General features: G+C 42.1%; 1 protein-coding gene across 3 annotated transcripts in view; it reads left to right on the plus strand.

Moving 5' to 3' along the window:
• Positions 1–19,100, plus strand: part of RYR2 (ryanodine receptor 2) — an 830,565-nt gene that overhangs the window by 281,805 nt on the left and 529,660 nt on the right. For all 3 annotated transcript variants that reach the window (XM_053605591.1, XM_053605592.1, XM_053605593.1), the window contains exon 3: positions 14,733–14,852. In XM_053605591.1, the coding sequence (XP_053461566.1) occupies positions 14,733–14,852 (120 nt within the window). The remainder of the gene's footprint in view (positions 1–14,732; positions 14,853–19,100) is intronic.

The raw sequence follows: 19,100 nt of genomic DNA on the forward strand, positions 1-19,100 counted from the left end.
AAACGTGTGAAGCTCTGGAAATAGCGTTTCCAGACTGGGAACAGGGTGAAATGTTAGGATTGGAGTTTTGAAGAAATACGAAGAGAAAAAAGCGAACTAGTATTTTTTTGCATCTTGTGTGACATTTCTTTTCCACAGTATTTCATACGAGTCTCAATGGGTGATGCCACCATAGTTTTATTGTCACTGGAGACTGTGTAAACATGTTAAAGGGTATTATTCTCCATCTGGTAGGTGAAATTTTGCCTGGCTCATGTCTTCAGTTGGTAAGTTGAAACAACATCTTCTCTTGTGGAGAAGATGGAGTTTGATATCTTTATAATTCAGGGAGAAGTTGACCCTCAACAGTTACAGTGCCTTGTCAAAGGGCGCCCTCACCAGATGGGTGGCTGAGCCCAAACCAACCTGCCTCAACGCCACACCATCTGCTACATTTTCAAGTATTCTGTCTTCACATTTCTTAGTAGAAGAACAGCTTTTCTCTTAATTTATATCTCTGTGATTCTGAGTTCTCCATCTGATTTAGAATTTTCTTAAATTAGGCAGATAAAATTATATCTTATTGGCTTTGTTCCATTGATAATGCATTCATTTTCTTCTTTGAATCTCTTAGAATTAGGAAAGTATTTTTCTACTTCAAAGTCACGGCCTCTCAGCACGACCCCTCCAAGGTCCCTTGACTAGTTTGCCCATCAAATTCCATGTCCCTGGTGTGCTATGATTTATCCCTTTCTCTGTGTTGTCAAGCTATCAAGATTTAATACATCATTAATTTTCAGAATACATTTTGAGATACCTCTGTGTTATCTCAAAGGTCACTTGGAGGACAATTGCAAGGCAGTGCTGAAACTTAAATTAACTTACTTGTTTTTGTATCAGAAAACTAGCATTACCAAAACAATCAACTAGATCTTTAATTAGGGTTCTATTTACCTATAACCTTACACAGTACATACATTTGTTTAATGTTCTAGAAACAGATGGAATCATAGTTTGAAGCTAATTCATCAAACCCAGACCACTCTGTGTAAGTCACTGCAACAGACTTGTAATCCTGGTGGTGGGGAGGAGCAGGGAGCCGACGTTTAGTAACAGAGCTGCGTGGCTGACCACCAGGATTAATCTTGAGCAGGAATACAGCACAGCTAGATGGGGTACTGGCCGTGCTGATGGAGTAAACATTTATTGACTGACAGTGATCTCCAGGATATACTAGTAAATTAAAAAAATTGTAATTTGTACAGAGTAAGTCCATTAACGGGAAGGGCCCATCTTTATTTTTCTATATGAGCACATATATGTGTGTAAATGCATAGAAAAAAATCTGGAAATATACACACCAACAAGCTAAGAGTGATCACTCCTGGAAGGGAGAACAAATATAATTAAAGTTGGGAAGAAATAATTTTCAATTTTTCAGTATTGAAAAATACTGAAAAAAAATTGACTTCTCTATGAGAAAATGTTTTTGTATGTGATTTTATTTGATTTGTATAGATGAAGACTGGAAGATGGATATTTCAGGTTGAGGGAGGAAAAAATAGGAGCAGAGGCATTAGGATGCTAATTAAAATGGTTATTAGGCAAGTTTTACATGGTAATACTGAGAAGGAGGGTTTACTGTGGCTTATATAGTTCTAAATTACTGGTTGCCATTCAGTTAAGGTAAAGGCATGTTGCGCTAGGTTTTGAGTGAGTCAGGCAAATACATCTGTGGAAGGCAAGTGGTTAGACAGAAATATTTTGGTTAACTTAAGTTGGAAACCTAATTGGTTTTACAGATCCTGCTTTGTGGTTATTCCTGAGAATTTTCTCCCTTTAGATTACGTAATGCTTGCCAGGCAGAGGGGAAAAGCGACCAGTTTGTACTTTAAAAAGATGAAAAGGCACAGAGCCATGTCGCCAGCTTTAAGTTTGTTATCTTGACCCAAGTATAAATACCCTAATAAAATTGGTGTTGTCTCCACATATAAAAGCATTATTAACCTCCTGTCTGCTTGCTTTGGGCACTGTTCTGAGTAGCCCCAATAGACATGTAGCCAGACGAAATAAATTTCCCCAATTTAATTTTTCATGATGAGTAAATGTCATATGTAATATGTAAGAGGCAGGCAGGTGACCCTGCGAAGCTGCAGTTTTAGTTTTATGTACACGCAAAGAAATGGCAAGCAAAGTTCTTTCAAGTTGAAGCTCTAAAAAGTAAGTTTCTCAGTAATAAGACTTAAGCAAAAACAAGTTAAGGCAAAGGAAAGGATGATAATTTTCAAATGCTCATGAATTGGCATTTGTACGACGTGTTTATGGAATGTTAAACCTTGTCTGCTATGCCTGATGTTAGGAGTCATTTGATTTGAGGCCGTTCACTAGATCTTTGATTAATGAATGAGACCTTTTATTTTCTGGTGATAATTTATTGAAAATAAAGGCTTGGCATAAATGCTATAGTGGCTATAACTATAAAAACCTCAATGTTATTTGAAGAAATATACATCTCCATTAAGAAATACTTTTAATGGCCATTTATCTTTTTCTTTTTAATTTCAGATTGATATAAGGTTACAAGCCATTAGCTTATGTTGTTTGCATTAGTTAGGTAAATCCAAGTTGTAGTTGAGCCCTTCACCCAGGAGGTATTACATATGCCCCTAAATTGTGCACTAAATCCTGGGCAGCTTAACAGTTCTTCTCTCTTTCCCCCATTTAAATTAAGTTACATTTTCCTCTTACGTGGGTGTGTAGTTGTTCATCTGTTTCAAATTAGTATTGAGTACATTGGATGCTTGTTTTTCCATTCTTGTGACACTTAAGAGGTTGTTCTCCAAAGCCATCCAGGTAAATACAAAAGATGTGAAACTAAACAGACTGCACTACAAAGCTCTGATTTGTATTGTTTCAAATTTCCCTGAAAAGGGCAATCAATGGTTTTTACTGTCTCCAGCCTTTCTGTTACATTGATGCACGGCGGGGGGGAAGTGGGGTGCAGAGAGAGAGAGCACGGCAGGGGAAGTGGGGTGCAGAGAGAGTGCGAGTAAGCACATGATAAAGATGAGTCAGAAGAAAATGGTGAGTCTGTGAGAAGCAAGAATTGCCTTTGAGGACTGCTGGCGTGTTTCTTCCTGCTAACTCCCACAAGCTAGAAAAAATATCTGTAGCAGGCCTGTTGTTCTGTGCAAAACTGAATTTCACTTGACAGGATTAATTTATTTCAAACCTATGTGGTTTTCAAGGATCTTTAAAAAATGTGAGCGATTATAGCAATCCATACTGTAACAATTTCATCAAAGGTAGGCATGAAACAATTTAGATACACCTGTGATGTCAGCTTTCAAATGTTATTGTAAAGGGCCTTTTCTTGACAACACTAGAACATTTTTGATGTTGTGAGCAGGTGCATAATTACAGGTGTGTGTTTCCAAATACTGTTTGTCTAAAGTAGAATCCAAGCAAGAACCAGCGTTAAGAAATGAGTGGTGCTTCATAAATGCCACATATGGAGAGAAATTATAATATGCAAGATGACAGTGGCTCACTTATTTTGAACTCTTGCTATATTCTTGACACTGTGAGAAGCTCTTTGCACACATTATCTCATTTATTTTTCTCAACAACCTTATGAGAAAGGTATAATTATTATTCCATTTTTCAGGGAAGAAAACCAAAGACTAGAAAAGTTAATCACTAGTAAGAAACGAGGCCAGGATTTTTGTTTAGGTGGTCTATTTATAGAATCCATGCTTTATTAGGATATGCTGATTCTAAAGCAATTAGTTAACATTCATCTGATATTGGTTCAACAGTATGCTGGAAATGGTTCTTACCGATTGCTGAGAGTTGATTGTCAAATAGTTTAGAATTTTGTGAGCTGATTTGTAAACGTTGATACTTTGAAATCGGCAGTGATTGGAGTATTTACAGCACAGAAATGGACAAAGGCTACAAATCAAGGCATTTTGTAAAAGTCAGTTCATTAGTTCACCCTTATAAAACAGTATCCTCTCAGCACTATCTCTTTTTCAAAGTGTACCTGACAAGTCTTCACATTTTAAGTGGGTATGAATGAAATAAACATTTGCATGAACAGATTTTTTTTTCAGTAGCATTTGGATTAATCTCAAGAGGCGAAGCTATACTTATTATACTTAGAAGTTAGAAAATTAAATTCAAAACCATGCATTCTTAAATTTCATTCTGGGAGAGAGTCCCTTTCCTATCTTCCAGTCTTTTATCTGAGTAGTTTAGAAAGAAAGCCTTTGGGGCGGCACCTGTGGCTCAGTCGGTAAGGCGTCGGCCCCATATACTGAGGGTGATGGGTTCAAACCCGGCCCCGGCCAAACTGCAACCAAAAAAAAAAATAGCCGGGCGTTGTGGCGGGCGCCTGTAGTCCCAGCTACTTGGGAGGCTGAGGCAAGAGAATCGCTTAAGCCCAGGAGTTGGAGGTTGCTGTGAGCTGTGTGAGGCCACGGCACTCTACCGAGGGCCATAAAGTGAGATTCTGTCTCTTAAAAAAAAAAAAAAAAAAAGAAAGAAAGCCTTTGTGGGGCCATCTGCAGGTGTAATAGCAATTAATTGGGCTCAGCTGTGGCAGGACCCCTTGACTACTGGCTGGGATTGTCTGAGGGGGAATGGAAAGTAATTGATTGGGAAGCACAGACACCCATGATAGTAGAACGGAGGGATCCAAGGAAGGAAAGTTGATTAAAAAACAAAACAAAACAAAACATGGGTGGCAGAAGAGTTTGTGAGGGGTAAGTAAGCTTGTGGCCTGATTCTAGGCTTTGTTTATCCATGAAACAATTTTAATTTTAATTCTGAAACTCTAGGACATAATTTTTGCTTTAAACCATCAATTTAGGCGGATGGTGAAAAGTATTCCATTGGTAGTGGTTCAATTTCATAAATCCTTAAAACAGAATAAATTGTAATTTGAGTGCATTGCATCAGCTTATCAAATTTATGCTCCTAATTTTTTTAATGAATAAATTGCTTACATTATGTGTTTAATGCATTTATAATGTTCTTCAGTTATGAATATCCTCCTCTAAGCATTCCCCCATAACTAGTTGGATTACATAATTGATTCTCCTTATCTCAAGCAAAAGCACACGTAATTGATAACATGGACTTCTCTGTAGCTTGCTGATCAATTCTTACTCCCTACCCTCCTTGGTAGTTATTTCCGAGATTTTCAGAATTAATGGGGCATTGATTAGAGTAGAAGTTTGGGGGAAAGAAAAAATGATGAGAAGGAAAACCGTATATACACAGAAAAGGAGTCAAATGACCATATTCCAAGTTAGAGGCAAAATGAGCCATCCACCTTGAATAACACGAAGTAATTGTTATCTTTGTGGATAAAGAGCAGCCCGTGGAAAGGACTATTTTATACCAATTCAATTTTATATTTACTTAACTATAATATTAATTTGAAGCAAGTATTATTTTTCTTTCTTTTAAATTTTTTCCAGTTTTTGGCTGATGCTGAGTTTGAACTCAACCACCTCCGGCATATGGGACTGGCGTCCTACTCCTTTGAGCCACAGGCACCAGGCCACTTGGTGGGTTAGAAATGAATGCTTGAGAGTCAGAGAAATCTCAGTTTTAATCCTGGCTTAAAAATTTTCCAACTCTGGTGCAGGTCAGCGGGGAAGGAAGCGTGGTGTGGACCCCGCGGCCGCCGCAGAGCCCGGGACCCGCGCTGCCGCTCCTCAGGGGCTCCTAGGGGGGTGCACCCGGCTCCGGGATGGAGGACCCCGCGGCCGCCGCAGAGCCCGGGACCCGCGCTGCCGCTCCTCAGGGGCTCCTAGGGGGGTGCACCCGGCTCCGGGATGGAGGAACCCGCGGTCACCGCAGAGCCCGGGACCCGCGCTGCCGCTCCTCGGGGGCTCCTAGGGGGGCGCACCCGGCTCCGGGATGGAGGAACCCGCGGCTGCCGCAGAGCCCGGGACCCGCGCTGCCGCTCCAGGACGGAGGAGCCTGTGGCTACTGCAGAGCCCGGGACCTGCGCTGCCGCTCCTCGGGGCATCCTGGGGGGGCGCACCCGGCTCCGGGACGGAGGAACCCGCGGTCACCGCAGAGCCCGGGACCCGCGCTGCCGCTCCTCGGGGGCTCCTAGGGGGGCGCACCCGGCTCCGGGATGGAGGAACCCGCGGCTGCCGCAGAGCCCGGGACCCGCGCTGCCACTCCTCGGGGCATCCTGGGGGGGCGCACCCGGCTCCGGGATGGAGGAACCCGCGGCTGCCGCAGAGCCCGGGACCCGCGCTGCCGCTCCAGGACGGAGGAGCCTGTGGCTACTGCAGAGCCCGGGACCTGCGCTGCCGCTCCTCGGGGGCTCCTAGGGGGGCGCACCTGGCTCCGGGATGGAGGACCCCGTGGCCGCCGCAGAGCCCGGGACCTGCGCTGCCACTCCTCGGGGCATCCTGGGGGGGCGCACCCGGCTCCGGGATGGAGGACCCCGTGGCCGCCGCAGAGCCCGGGACCTGCGCTGCCACTCCTCGGGGCATCCTGGGGGGGCGCACCCGGCTCCGGGATGGAGGAACCCGCAGCCACCGCAGAGCCCGGGACCCGCGCTGCCGCTCCTCGGGGGCTCCTAGGGGGGCGCACCCGGCTCCGGGATGGAGGAACCCGCGGCTGCCGCAGAGCCCGGGACCCGCGCTGCCGCTCCAGGACGGAGGAGCCTGTGGCTACTGCAGAGCCCGGGACCTGCGCTGCCGCTCCTCGGGGCATCCTGGGGGGGCGCACCCGGCTCCGGGATGGAGGAACCCGCGGCCACCGCAGAGCCCGGGACCTGTGCGGCTGCCCAGGGCGTCCCGAGGGCTCCTCGAGCCGGCGCCCGGCTCTGGGACCAAGGAGCCCGCTATCGCAGCGGAGTCCGGACCCGCGGCTGCTCAGGGCGTCCCCGGGGGCTCCTGGGGGTGGGGCGCCCGGCCGAGACCCAGGAACCCGGGGCTGCGGAAGGCCCTGCTCCTGCGGTCCTGCTGCCCCTGCTGGCCGCCGGGGTCAGGGTCAAGGCCAGGAGCAGGCCCAGACCCCTGACTGGAGGGCCACCCTGAAGACCATCCCGAGCGGCGTCCACCTGCTTGAACGCGGCGGTGACCTCCTAGGAGGCGACCCCGGCTCTGCCAGTGTAATAAGCCCCGTGATGGATCTAAACCTTCCCCTCGTGGTGGTTACAAACCCACCTGCTGAATGGCTGTGGCTCTCCACTGTTCTGTGTTCATCTTGACCTTGGCGTTCCTTCCAGGACAAAGTGCAGCAACCAACATGACAGATGCTACGAGATCCAGGGCAAAAGTAAAAAAGGCTGTGCCGAGGGTTCCAGCATTGCCTCTCCAAGATCCGCCGAAATGTGCAGAAAACCCCAGGACTAGCTCAGCACGTTCAGGCCGGGAAACGACCCTGGAGGACCATGGAGCTCTTGTTTGTCATTCAGGCTGTAAACCGACCTGGGCAGTCACCCAGCTGCTGCGTGCAAAAGTCGTTATGAAGTTAAAAAACGCATCTTTAAAGAAGATGCTGACAGCTGGTGACAGCTGAGGATGGAAGAACTTAACCTTTGACCAAGAACACATGTTTTTACAGCATAAAACTGTCTTACTTTGTGAACAGATTCTTTTAAGACCTTACGAAAGTTTGTGTTTTGACATTAAATCCTCACCGTAAAATGCACTGGGGGAGGTTGTGAGGAGGCCTACTTGCCTTCTCAGGAATCTCCCTGGGGGTTTTGCCTTACTGTGCCAGATGTCTCGACCAGTGTGTATTAAGGGCAGAATCTTTGCAAAGAAGAATTTTTACTTGATTTTTGCAACCATATTTACCCCCCCCCCCAAATGAGATCAAATACAAAATTCATTATAAGGGCTATTCAACATTATTATTATTATTATTTTGGAGCTATGGGAAATCCTTCACTTAGAAGTATTATTTGTTTACTAGGAAATTTTAAATACATATTTATGCCTGAAAGAAACCGAATTTATGCTTTCTCTATTTTAATTACACGTAATATGTTGTTTCTCTGTAGTCCATTGAGCCTATAAATAAGTCACACTTCTATGAGGACTAGTTATAGGACAGGGTTTCCAAGTCTGTTTCTCTTGTAAGTGTCACCATCAGCTGATTACCTCTCAGGGAGCAAACCCAGGGGGGTTCTAAGCATTATGTAATATGCCTAGAAGGTGATGTGAACAAGATTCAGAAGCATAGCTACTTCCCTTTTATGGACCACTCATAACACAAAAGTCTAAATTGGCGTAAAGGTGGATTTAATGAAACAAATGAAAAGTTATTCAGCAAACACATTAGTGCACTATTTACTGTTATACTTTCGCGTTTATTTCCTAGCCCTTGTTCCTTGTGGTAGATGCTGGGATATTTTTAAAAGACTATAACCTTGTGCTAATTGTGGTCTTAATAAAAGTTGTTCTTGAAAAAAAATTTTTTTTCCCAACTCTGACATTGGAAAAGTAGACTGAATTCTTTATTTTCTTTTTTATACTTTTTTTTTTTATTTTGTGGATTTAGGGGGGTACAAATGGTTTTTTGATACACAGGTGAATTATATAGTGGTGAAGTCAGGGCTTTTAGTGTATATATTACCTGAACAGTATACATTGTACCTGATAAGCAATTTTTCAGCTCCTCCCATTATCCCCCTTCTGAAACTCCACAGTCCATTACACCACCCATCATTTAGCTCCCAGTTCCATCCAGGTTGCTGCAAAAGACATTATTTCATTCTTTTTTATATAGAGTAGTAGTCCATGTTGAGTGTGTGCACATGTGTGTCTACACATATACATATATATAAACATATACCGCATTTTCTTTATCCACTCATGAATTATGGGCACTTAAGTTGATTCCATATCTTTGCAATTGTGAATTGTGCTGTGATAAACATGTAAGTGCTTGTGTCTTTTTGATCCAATGACTTTTCCTCTGGCTAAATATGCAGTAGTGAGATTGCTGTACTGAATGGTAGGTCTACTTTTAGTTTTTGGAGCAATCTCCATGTTATTTTCCAACCAACAGTGTGTAAGTGTTCTCTTTTCACAGCATCTCCAACAATATTTTTTTTTTTTGAATTTTAAAGTATGGACATTCTGATTGTGATAAGGTGGTAACTCATTGTGGCTTTTTCTGATGATTAGAGATATTGAACCTTTTTTCCTATGTCTGTTGGTTATTTGTTTGTCTTCTTTTGAAGAATGTCCATTCATGTCTTTTGCCCACATTTTCATGGCGTTATGTGTTTTTTTCTTGTTGATTAGTTGAGTTCCTTGTCGATTCTAAATATTAGTCATTTGTCATATGTATATCATGTGAACATTTTCTCCCATTTTGTAGGTTGTCTGTTTACACTTTTGATTATTTCTTTTGCTGTGAAGAAACTTTTTAGTTTAAGTCCACTATTTATTTATTTTTGTTTTTCTTGTATTTGCTTTGAGGGTTTCAGTTATAAATTCTTTGCCTAAGCCAATATCCAGAAGAGTTTTCCTAGGTTTGCTTCTAACATATTTATGGTTACTAGTTTTATATTTAATTTTTAATCCATCACGAGGTAATTTTTATGTATGGTGAGAATTAGGGATCCAGTTTAATTTGTCTGCATGTGGCTTTCCAATCTTCCCACCACCATTTGACAATTTGTACCTCCTTCCTCTGTGTGTGTTTTTATCTGCTTTGTTGAAGTTCAGTTGGCTGTAGGTATATGGTTTATTCCTAGGTTCTCTATTCTGTTATTTTATTATTTTTTTTTTTTGTAGAGACAGAGTCTCACTGTACCGCCCTGGGGTAGAGTGCCGTGGCATCACACGACTCACAGCAACCTCTAACTCTTGGGCTTACGCGATTCTCTTGCCTCAGCCTCCCGAGCAGCTGGGACTACAGGCGCGCGCCACAATGCCCGGCTATTTTTCTGTTGCAGTTTGGCTGGGGCTGGGTCCGAACCCGCCACCCTTGGCATATGGGGCCGGCGCCCTACTCACTGAGCCACAGGCGCTGCCCTCTATTCTGTTATGTTGATCTGTGTATCTGCTTGTATACTTACATCATGTTATTTTGATTACTATAACCTTGTAGTGTAATTTGAAGTCAGGTAATATGATGCCTCCAGATTTATTCATTTTGCTTAGGATCGTTTTGACTATTTGGGCTCTTTGTTGCTTCCATTTGAACTGTAGGATTATTTTTTTCTAATTCTGTAAAAAACGATGTCGTTACTTTGGGCATTTTATTAAATAAGTCATTTGGGAAGTATGGACATCTTAACATTTCTGAATGCTCTGGCTAGGGCTTCCAATACTATGTTGAATAGAAGTGGTTGAATTGAGCATCTTTGTCTTATACCAGTTCTTTGGGGGAATGCTTTTAACTTTCCCTCTGTGGGTTTGTCACATACAGCTTTTGTTATTTTGGGGTTTGTTCTTCTGTGTCTAATTTGTTAAGGTTTTTATTTTTTGTCATGATGGCTGCTAATTTTATTGAATGTTTTCCTACTGAGATGATCATATGGTTTTTGCTTTTAATTATGTGGTGAGCCAGACGATTTGTGTATGTTGAACCATCTTTGCATTTCTAGGGTGAAACCCATTTGTTCATGATAAAAAAAAAACTTTTTTTGATGTGATTGAATTCATTTTGGTAGTAGTTTGTCGAAGATTTGACATTTGTGTTCATGGGGAGGATTGGTCTGCAGTTTTCCATTTTTGTTACATCCTTTCCTGGTTGGTATCAGGGTGATACTGTCATTATTAAATGAGCTAGGGAGGATTATTCCTTCTTGATGTTATGGAACAGTTTCAGTAAGATAGTTGCCTTTCTTTCTTTCTTCTTTTTTTTTTTTTTAGGTTTGGTATAATTCAGGTGTGAATCCTCTGGTTCTGGGCGTTAGTTGTTGGGAGTTTTTTTTATTACTGTTTCAGTCTTATTATTATTATTCTGTTCAGGATTTTTTCCTTATTTAAGCTTGGGAGAGGGTGTGTTTCCAAACATCTATCTATTTCCTCCCGATTTTTGAGGTTTTTGTGTGAAAGAGTGTTCGTTGTGGTCTTTGATCGTTTATATTTCTGGGGTATCAGTTGTAACGTCTCCATTTCATTTCTGATTGAGCTTGTTTGAACCTCTGTCTTCTTTTCTTGGTTAATCTAGGTAGTGGTCATAGATTTTGTTTATCTTTTCAGAGAACCAGCTTTCCGTTTCATCGATCCTATGTATTGGTTTTTGGTTTCAATTTTGCTTAGTTCTTTGATCTTTTCCTTGCTAGCACTACTTTTCTTGTATCCCAGAGATTTTGGTAGCTTGTGTAACCATTATGATTCAGTTACTTTTTCATGAACTTTTTATCTTAATTTCTTCATTGGCCCAAGATTGTCCCACAGTACATTGTTTCATTTCCACATACATTGTTTCATTTCCATGTATGCATATATTTTTGCATGTTATCAAACTTTATTCCACTATAATTTGAGAATATACATGATATGATTTTGAGTTTTTAAAATTTGCTGAGACTTGTTTTGTGGTCCCACTTATGGTCTACCTTGGAAAATGTTCAATGTGCCGATGAGAAGGATGTCTGTTCTGCAATTTGGGGGTAGAATTTTCTGTAAATATCTGTTAGGTCTCCCCTCCCTGGCCAGGGCAGGGAGAAGGAGGCAAAGGCCCCGAATAGTGGGCAGCTGGTGCCCTGTTCCCCTTTGTCCTGTGGGGCCCCTCTGAAGTGCTGCACTCTTTTCTTGGCTGGAAGTGGCACATTATGCCTAGGCTCCAGGACACCACAGTTTCCTCAGAACCCACCAGTCCATCAAGGCTGCTACAGTCTGACTGGGTGCTGGGGAGTGCTGGCTGTGGATTCAATGATATCAAGACCCAAGGGCTGAGATTCCCAGGTTGAGGCAGCTTCAAAAACACTGCTTGTGGGTGAAGGGAGGGCAATGGGTGGCACTTTCTACAGGCATAGTAGGCAGAGTACTATTGTGGGTGTCTCCCCTGCTTGTGCTTGAGAGCAGAAGTTGTTATGTCTACAGTGTTGTGTGGCTGGATGAGGGGAGGGTTCTTTCTCCATCACCCTTTCTAGACTTCCTATCTTTCAACTTCCAAACTGGTCTATGCCCAGAGAGGGTGAGAACCCTTCTGGGCACACCATGTGTCTGTAATGCCTGGAGAGTGCCGTCTGCTCACAACTCAGCCCCACAGCAGTCCGTAGCAGGATGGTGGGAATTGTCCTAAGTGCATATAGAAGGGCTTGGACCCCACTGTCTATCCAGAGCCTGAGTTCAGCGTGAGGGTGAGGTGCTGCATGGCTTCCAACTCCCAGCATAGCACCCTGGGCCTGTGATCAGAGAGGTTGGGGCCTTCTCATGCAGGATGTGCTGGCTGGAAGCCATAGGAAATGCAGTTTGCTTGAGACGTGGTCCTATAGCAGCTGCAGGACGGTGGGCACGGTCCAGATGTATGCTGGAAAGCCTGGTTTCCTTGCACCTGTGCAGCCAGGTGTGGTGGGGTGGTGACAGCCTCATCAAGCCCAAACTCATTCTGAGAATGGGGCACTGCCCAGTATCAAATTCTTAAAATGGCACCTTGCATTATGACCTGAAAAGGTGGGTCCTCACGTGGGCAGGCTGCACAGGTGAGGAACTGTGGGAAATATTGTCTGCTCATGGGTCAGTCTCAACAGTAGCCCACAGCAAGGCAGGGGGGACTTTCCCTGGAGCGCATGGCAGTACCTGCTCTTCTTCATCCCTCCTCGGAGCTGTGCAGGCACGCCCTGGCCTTTCAGTCTCAGAATGACGCCTGGCTCAAGCTGCTCTTGGCTTGGATGCGCTGGGGTCTAAGTGAGTTCCCTTTCTGGAACAATGTCTGTGTGCAGTGACCGAGTAGCTCCCTCTAATTAGGCTTGAGACCTGCATGGATTGAGAGGTTCTCTTATAACCAAGACTGTAAAAGCTTGTCTTGCAGAGTGGACAGACTTGGAGATCCTCTGGGGGCGTCTCTTTCGCTTTTGCTGAGCCCAGGAGTTTCTCCTAGCTGTTCGCCAGCCCCTGGCCACAGAAGATGCCCTGAGCCCTCTCCTTATCCACTTTGGCTGCCTCCTGTTGCTTTCCTGGTGGCTCTTAGTGTCTCTCCTGTTCAAAACATGAGGATCTGCTTACTTCTCTTGTTCTTCTCCATGGAGGAGGCACATGCTACCTGTGCCCAGTCAACCAGCTTGATCCAACTTGTCTGTTTTCTTGTTCACCCAGTCTTTTAAAAGTAATAAATTTGTTTATTGAAAAATGTCACTAAAAGAGTAAAAATGCAAGCTGCAGACTGGAAGAATATTTGTAATATTTGCATTAATCATAGGCAGAATTTTTTTTATTGTTGGCACATAGAATTGTGTTACAATGTTTGCATTTGTCAGGTAAAGCCTCTCTCATAACTATGTCCCACCCCTCAGGAGGTGTGCATTGATCCTAACACTACGCCCCGTTAGTGGGAACACCCCCATCCACCTCCCTCCTCCCCACACCCTCATTCCTGTACCTCCCACCTTTAATTGATTTGAGTTTTTTCCTTATGTGGGTGTGTATTAGATCATCTACTGGCTTCATGTTAGAATTGAGTGCATTGGATTCTTGCTTCTCCATTCTTGTGATAATTTACAAAGAAGAATGTGTTCTAAGGTTAATACAAAAAGTGTAATGTCTCCATCTTTTTATGGCTGAATAATATTCCATGGTATACATATATCACAGCTTGTTAATCCATTCCTGGGTTGGTGGGCATTTAGGTTGTTTCCACATTTTGGCGATTGTAAATTGAGCTGCGATAAATGGTCTAGTGCTAGTGTCCTTATGATAAAAGGATTTTTTTTTTCTTCCTGGGTGGATGCCTAGTAATGGGATTGCAGGATCAAATGGGAGATCTAATTTGAGGTCTTTGAGGATTCTCCATACTTCCTTCCAAAAAGGTTTGTATTAGTTTGCAGTCCCACCAGCAGTGTAAAAATGTTCCCTTCTCTCCACATCCACGCCAGCATCTGCAGCTTTGAGACTTTGTGATGTGGGCTGTTCTCACTGGGGTAAGGTGATATCTCAGGGTAGTTTTGATTTGCATTTCTCTGATGATTAGGAACAATGAGCATTTTTAAAAATGTTTGTGAGCCATTCTTCTGTCTTCATCAGAGAAGTTTCAGTTCATATCTCTTGCCCAGTGCACAGTCTTAGTAATAATCCTTGCTGTAGGTGACCATAGGAGTTACAGATAAAGTTCCCAGTGTAATGTACATGAGAGTAAGCATTCAGGTGTTTTTTTTTGTAGAGACAGAGTCTCACTTTATCACCCTCAGTAAAGTGCTGTAGCGTCACAGCTCACAGCAACCTCTAACTCCTGGGCTTAGGCGATTCTCTTGCCTCAGCCTCCCGAGTAGCTGGGACTACAGGTGCCCGCCACAATGCTTGGCTATTTTTTGTTGCAGTTTGACCGGGCCCCACCATCCTCAGTATATGGGGCTGGAGCACTACTCACTGAGCCACAGGTGCCACCCAGCACTCAGTTGTTTTTATCTGTGATTTAAAAAGTGTAATAAATGTGAGCAGTAATGACAGCGTATCTTGATGATTTAGCAGCTCATGCTAGAAAGTTGATAAATATACCCATTTTTATGAAGTAAATCAAAGTCTACTGAGGTAAACTGTGTCTGGGTGCTGGATGATGATACATTACTAATGGGTTTCTCTCTTTCTGTGCAGAATGTCCCCCCAGACCTCTCCATCTGTACCTTTGTGCTGGAACAGTCCCTCTCTGTCCGGGCCCTGCAGGAGATGCTGGCTAACACCATGGAGAAATCGGAAGGGGCAAGTACTCAGTTTGTGTAGACGTGCCGTATTTTCATGAATTTAGCCACTGTCTGAACCATTTCTTTCATAGGTATTGGACTTTGATTTGCTGAAGGATGTCACTGCCTTTTACTGGTGATTTCCTTAGGTTTGTCTTTCCGCTTTATCCCGCAGATCTGTGATGTCTTAAAAACTTTATAAAACTACCCAACCTTCAAATGATCGGTATCACCAAGCCTCATGCATGTGTCTGTGGTTTCAAACAGACCTTTCTCTGAGCATTTGTGTGTCTCCTTACATTTTTAGATCTGTTATGTTACTATTTTCACTAACTGCTTTATGCATGGCTATTTGTCATTAACATTTATTTTATTTTCAAATGCTTATAACCACGTGACTATGTTCTAAGCTTCCTTATGGCAAGTAAAATTTCATGGCACTGTTACGTATTTTAAGTATCAAAATTATGGTGATGTGGATTTAGTCAATTTCAACTTTGCAAACAGCTAATCATTTTCTTCTGAAAATTGAAATTCTTATGCTGTCTTCTAATGCAGATATTTTTCTTTGACAGCCTGTTGTATATTTTAATTATTTTCTGGGAGACTTGCTATGACTGATTTCTGGTCTGTTACCCATTCTTAACCAATTCATTAATGTTTAGAATAAAGCAGGAGGATGTAAGGTCAAATTTTTGTTTTCCGGTGGGTTTCTTTCTTTTTTGTATTATGGTTATTGCATTATATGCTTTAATACACTATAGCATTTCTAGAACTGAAACTGAAAATTTTATTTTTCTGTTATTTGTCTATAGATTCCCATTTTTGTTAATCACTGTCCCAGTCTAGATAAGTCAAGAGATTAAAAAATGATAATACATGAAAAAGTATCCATAGAAATGATGTAACATTATTTTCATCAGTCTTGTAGTTTTTTTAGATTTTAGCGTCATGCAGTTTAGGACTTTAATTGGTTTGTGCATTAATTCTAAATAAATTTAATTTTTAGCAGTATACTATAAACTATAGAGGAGAAACTTCAGTGATTTTTATTTGATGTTATACCAAAAGCTTATTTTACAAAAGTTTCAAATATGTATATTATTTTTTCAAGGTTATTTATTATTAAATCATAGCTGTGTACGTTAATGCAATCATGGGGCAGCATACATTGGTTTTATAGACCATTTGACATATTTTCATCACACTGGTTAACATAGCCTTCCTGGCATTTTCTTAGTTATTGTGTTAAGACATTTATATTCTACATTTACTAAGTTTCACATGTACCCTTGTAAGATGCACCGCAGGTGTAATCCCACCAATCACCCTCCCTCCGCCCCCCTCCTCTTTCCCCTCCCACTACAAGATCATTTTTGATTATATAAAAGTTTAAAATTCCTATATTCAAACATATGAAGTTTCTTTTAAAATTTCTATTCTTTCACACAAAGTGTTTAGGGTAGGCTTAAATTAAGGAAGAGTAAAAAATTCTCAACTCAGCAAATTTAGTTTCCACCTGAAATAACTTCTGATTTTTCAACTTCACTGAGTCATATCAACTTTGAAATGCAAATCTATCTTTACAAAGAAAAGTCTTTTTCTTTTGCATTAGTGTTGAGAAAAGTGTACATTGCTATTTCCCCTTTGTAAATACCATCTTAGAACTGTATTGTCATAAATTTAATTTTTATATTGCTAACCTGCTTTTTAAATTTTTCTTCTTTTTTTTTTTATTGTTAAATCATAGCTTTGTACATGAGTGAAATCACCTGTACCCATTTTAAGATGCACCATAGATGTGGCCCACGAAAACCTCCCACCACCCTTCCCCTTCCTTGGCCCTTTCCCCATAGTCTTGTGCTATAGTTGGGTTATAGTCTTCACGTGAAAGCTATAATTTAGCTTCATAGTAGGGCTGAGTACATTGGATACTTTTTCTTCCATTCCTGAGATACTTTGCTAAGAAGAATATGTTCCAGCTCCATCCATGTAAACATGAAAGAGGTAAAGTCTCCATCTTTCTTTAAGGCTGCATAGTATTCCATGGTATACATGTACTACAATTTGCTAGTCCATTTGTGGGTGGAAGGGCACTTGGGCTTCTTCCATGACTTAGCAATTATGAATGGGGCTGCAATAAACATTCTGGTACAGATGTCTCTGTTATATTGTGACTTTTGGTCTTCTGGGTATAAACCTAGTAAAGGAATTATAGGATTGAATGGCAGGTCTATTTTTAGGTCTCTAAGTATTCTCCAAACATCCTTCCAGAAGGAACGTATTAGTGGGCATTCCCATCAGCAGTGTAGAAGTGTGCCCTTTCCTCCACATCCACGCCAACATTTCTGGTTTTGGGATTTTGTTATGTGGGCTACTCTTACTGGGATTAGGTGATATCTCAGAGTAGTTTTAATTTGCATTTCTCTGATGATTAAGGATGATGAGCTTTTTTTCATCTGTGTTTATAGACTGTGCGTCGGTCTTCTTTAGAGAAGTTTCTCTTCAAGTCCCTTGCCCACCCTGAGATGGGGTCATGTGTTCTTTTCTTGTTAATACGTTTGAGTTCTCTGTGGATTCTTTTTATTAGACCTTTATTGGAGGTATAACCTGCAAATATTTTCTCCCATTCTGAGGGCTGTCTGCTTGCTTTACTTACTATGTTCTTGGCTGTGCAGAAGCTTTTTAGTTTGATCAGGTCCCAGTAGTGTATTTTTGATACTGCTTCAAATTCCTGGGGAGTCTTCCTCATAAAATATTCACCCAGGCCGATTCCTTCAAGAGTTTTCCCTGCCCTTTCTTCAAGTATCTTTATAGTTTCATGTCTTAAGTTTAAATCTTTTATGCAGTGAGAGTCTATCTTAGTTAAGGTGAAAGGTGTGGGTCCAGTTTCAGTCTTCTACAGGTTGCCAGCCAGTTTACCCAGCACCATTTGTTAAATAGGGAATCTTTTCCCCACTGGATGTTTTTAATTGGCTTGTCAAAGATCAAATAACGGTAAGTAGCTGGATCCATCTCTTGGTTCTCTATTCTGTTCCAGACATCTACTTCTCTGCTTTTGTGCCAGTACCATGCTGTTTTGATCACTATGGATTTATAGTACAGTCTCAGGTCTGGTAGCATGATTCCTCCTGCTTTGTTTTTATTGCTCAGTGATGTTTTGGCTATTCGAGGTTTTTTCTGATTCCATATAAAATGAAGTATTATTTTTTCAAGATCTTTAAAGTATGAAAATGGAGCTTTAATAGGAATTGCATTAAAATTATATATTGCTGGGCGGTGCCTGTGGCTCAGTGTGTAGGGCGCTGGCCCCATATGCCGAGGGTGGCGGGTTCAAACCCAGCCCGAGCCAAACTGCAACAAAAAATTAGCTGGGTGCTGTGGCGGGTGCCTGTAGTCCCAGGTGCTCGGGAGGCTGAGGCAAGAGAATCACTTAGGCCCAGGAGCTAGAGGTTGCTGTGAGCTGTGTGAGGCCACAGCACTCTACCGAGGGCCATAACGTGAGACTCTGTCTCTACCAAAAAAAAAAAAAAAATTATTTATTGCTTTGGGCAGTATGGACATTTTAACAATGTTGATTCTTCCCAGCCATGAGCATGGTATGTTTTTCCATCTGTTAACATCTTCGGCTATTTCTTTTCTTAGAGTTTCATAGTTCTCTTTGTAGAGATCTTTCACGTCCTTTGTTAGGTATACTCCCAAATATTTCATCTTCTTTGGCACTACTATGAAAGGAATAGAGTCCTTGACTGTTTGTTCGGCTTGGTTATTGTTGGTATATATAAAGGCTACAGATTTATGGGTGTTGGGTCTATATTCCTTGATCACTTCTAAAAGTTTTGTAGTAGAATCCCTAGTGTTTTCCAGATCATATCATCTGCGAAGAGTGAAAGTTTGATCTCTTCTGACCCTATGTGGATACCCTTGATCACCTTTTCTTCCCTAATTGCAATGGCTAAAACTTCCATTACAATGTTAAAGAGCAATGGAGACAATGGGCAACCTTGCCTGGTTCCTGATCTAAGTGGAAATGATTTCAATTTAACTCCATTCAATATGATATTGGCTGTGGGTTTGCTGTAGATGGCCTCTATTAGTTTAAGAAATGTCCCTTCTATACCAATTTTCTTAAGTGCTCTGATCATGAAGGGATCCTGGATATTATCAAAAGCTTTTTCTGCATCAATTGAAAGAATCATATGGTCTTTATTACTAAGTTTGTTTATGTGTTGAATTACATTTATAGATTTACATATGTTGAACCAGCCTCGAGACCCTGGGA

Source organism: Nycticebus coucang, chromosome 10 (assembly GCF_027406575.1).
Source record: "Nycticebus coucang isolate mNycCou1 chromosome 10, mNycCou1.pri, whole genome shotgun sequence".
In the NCBI taxonomy this organism is placed as follows: domain Eukaryota; kingdom Metazoa; phylum Chordata; class Mammalia; order Primates; family Lorisidae; genus Nycticebus; species Nycticebus coucang.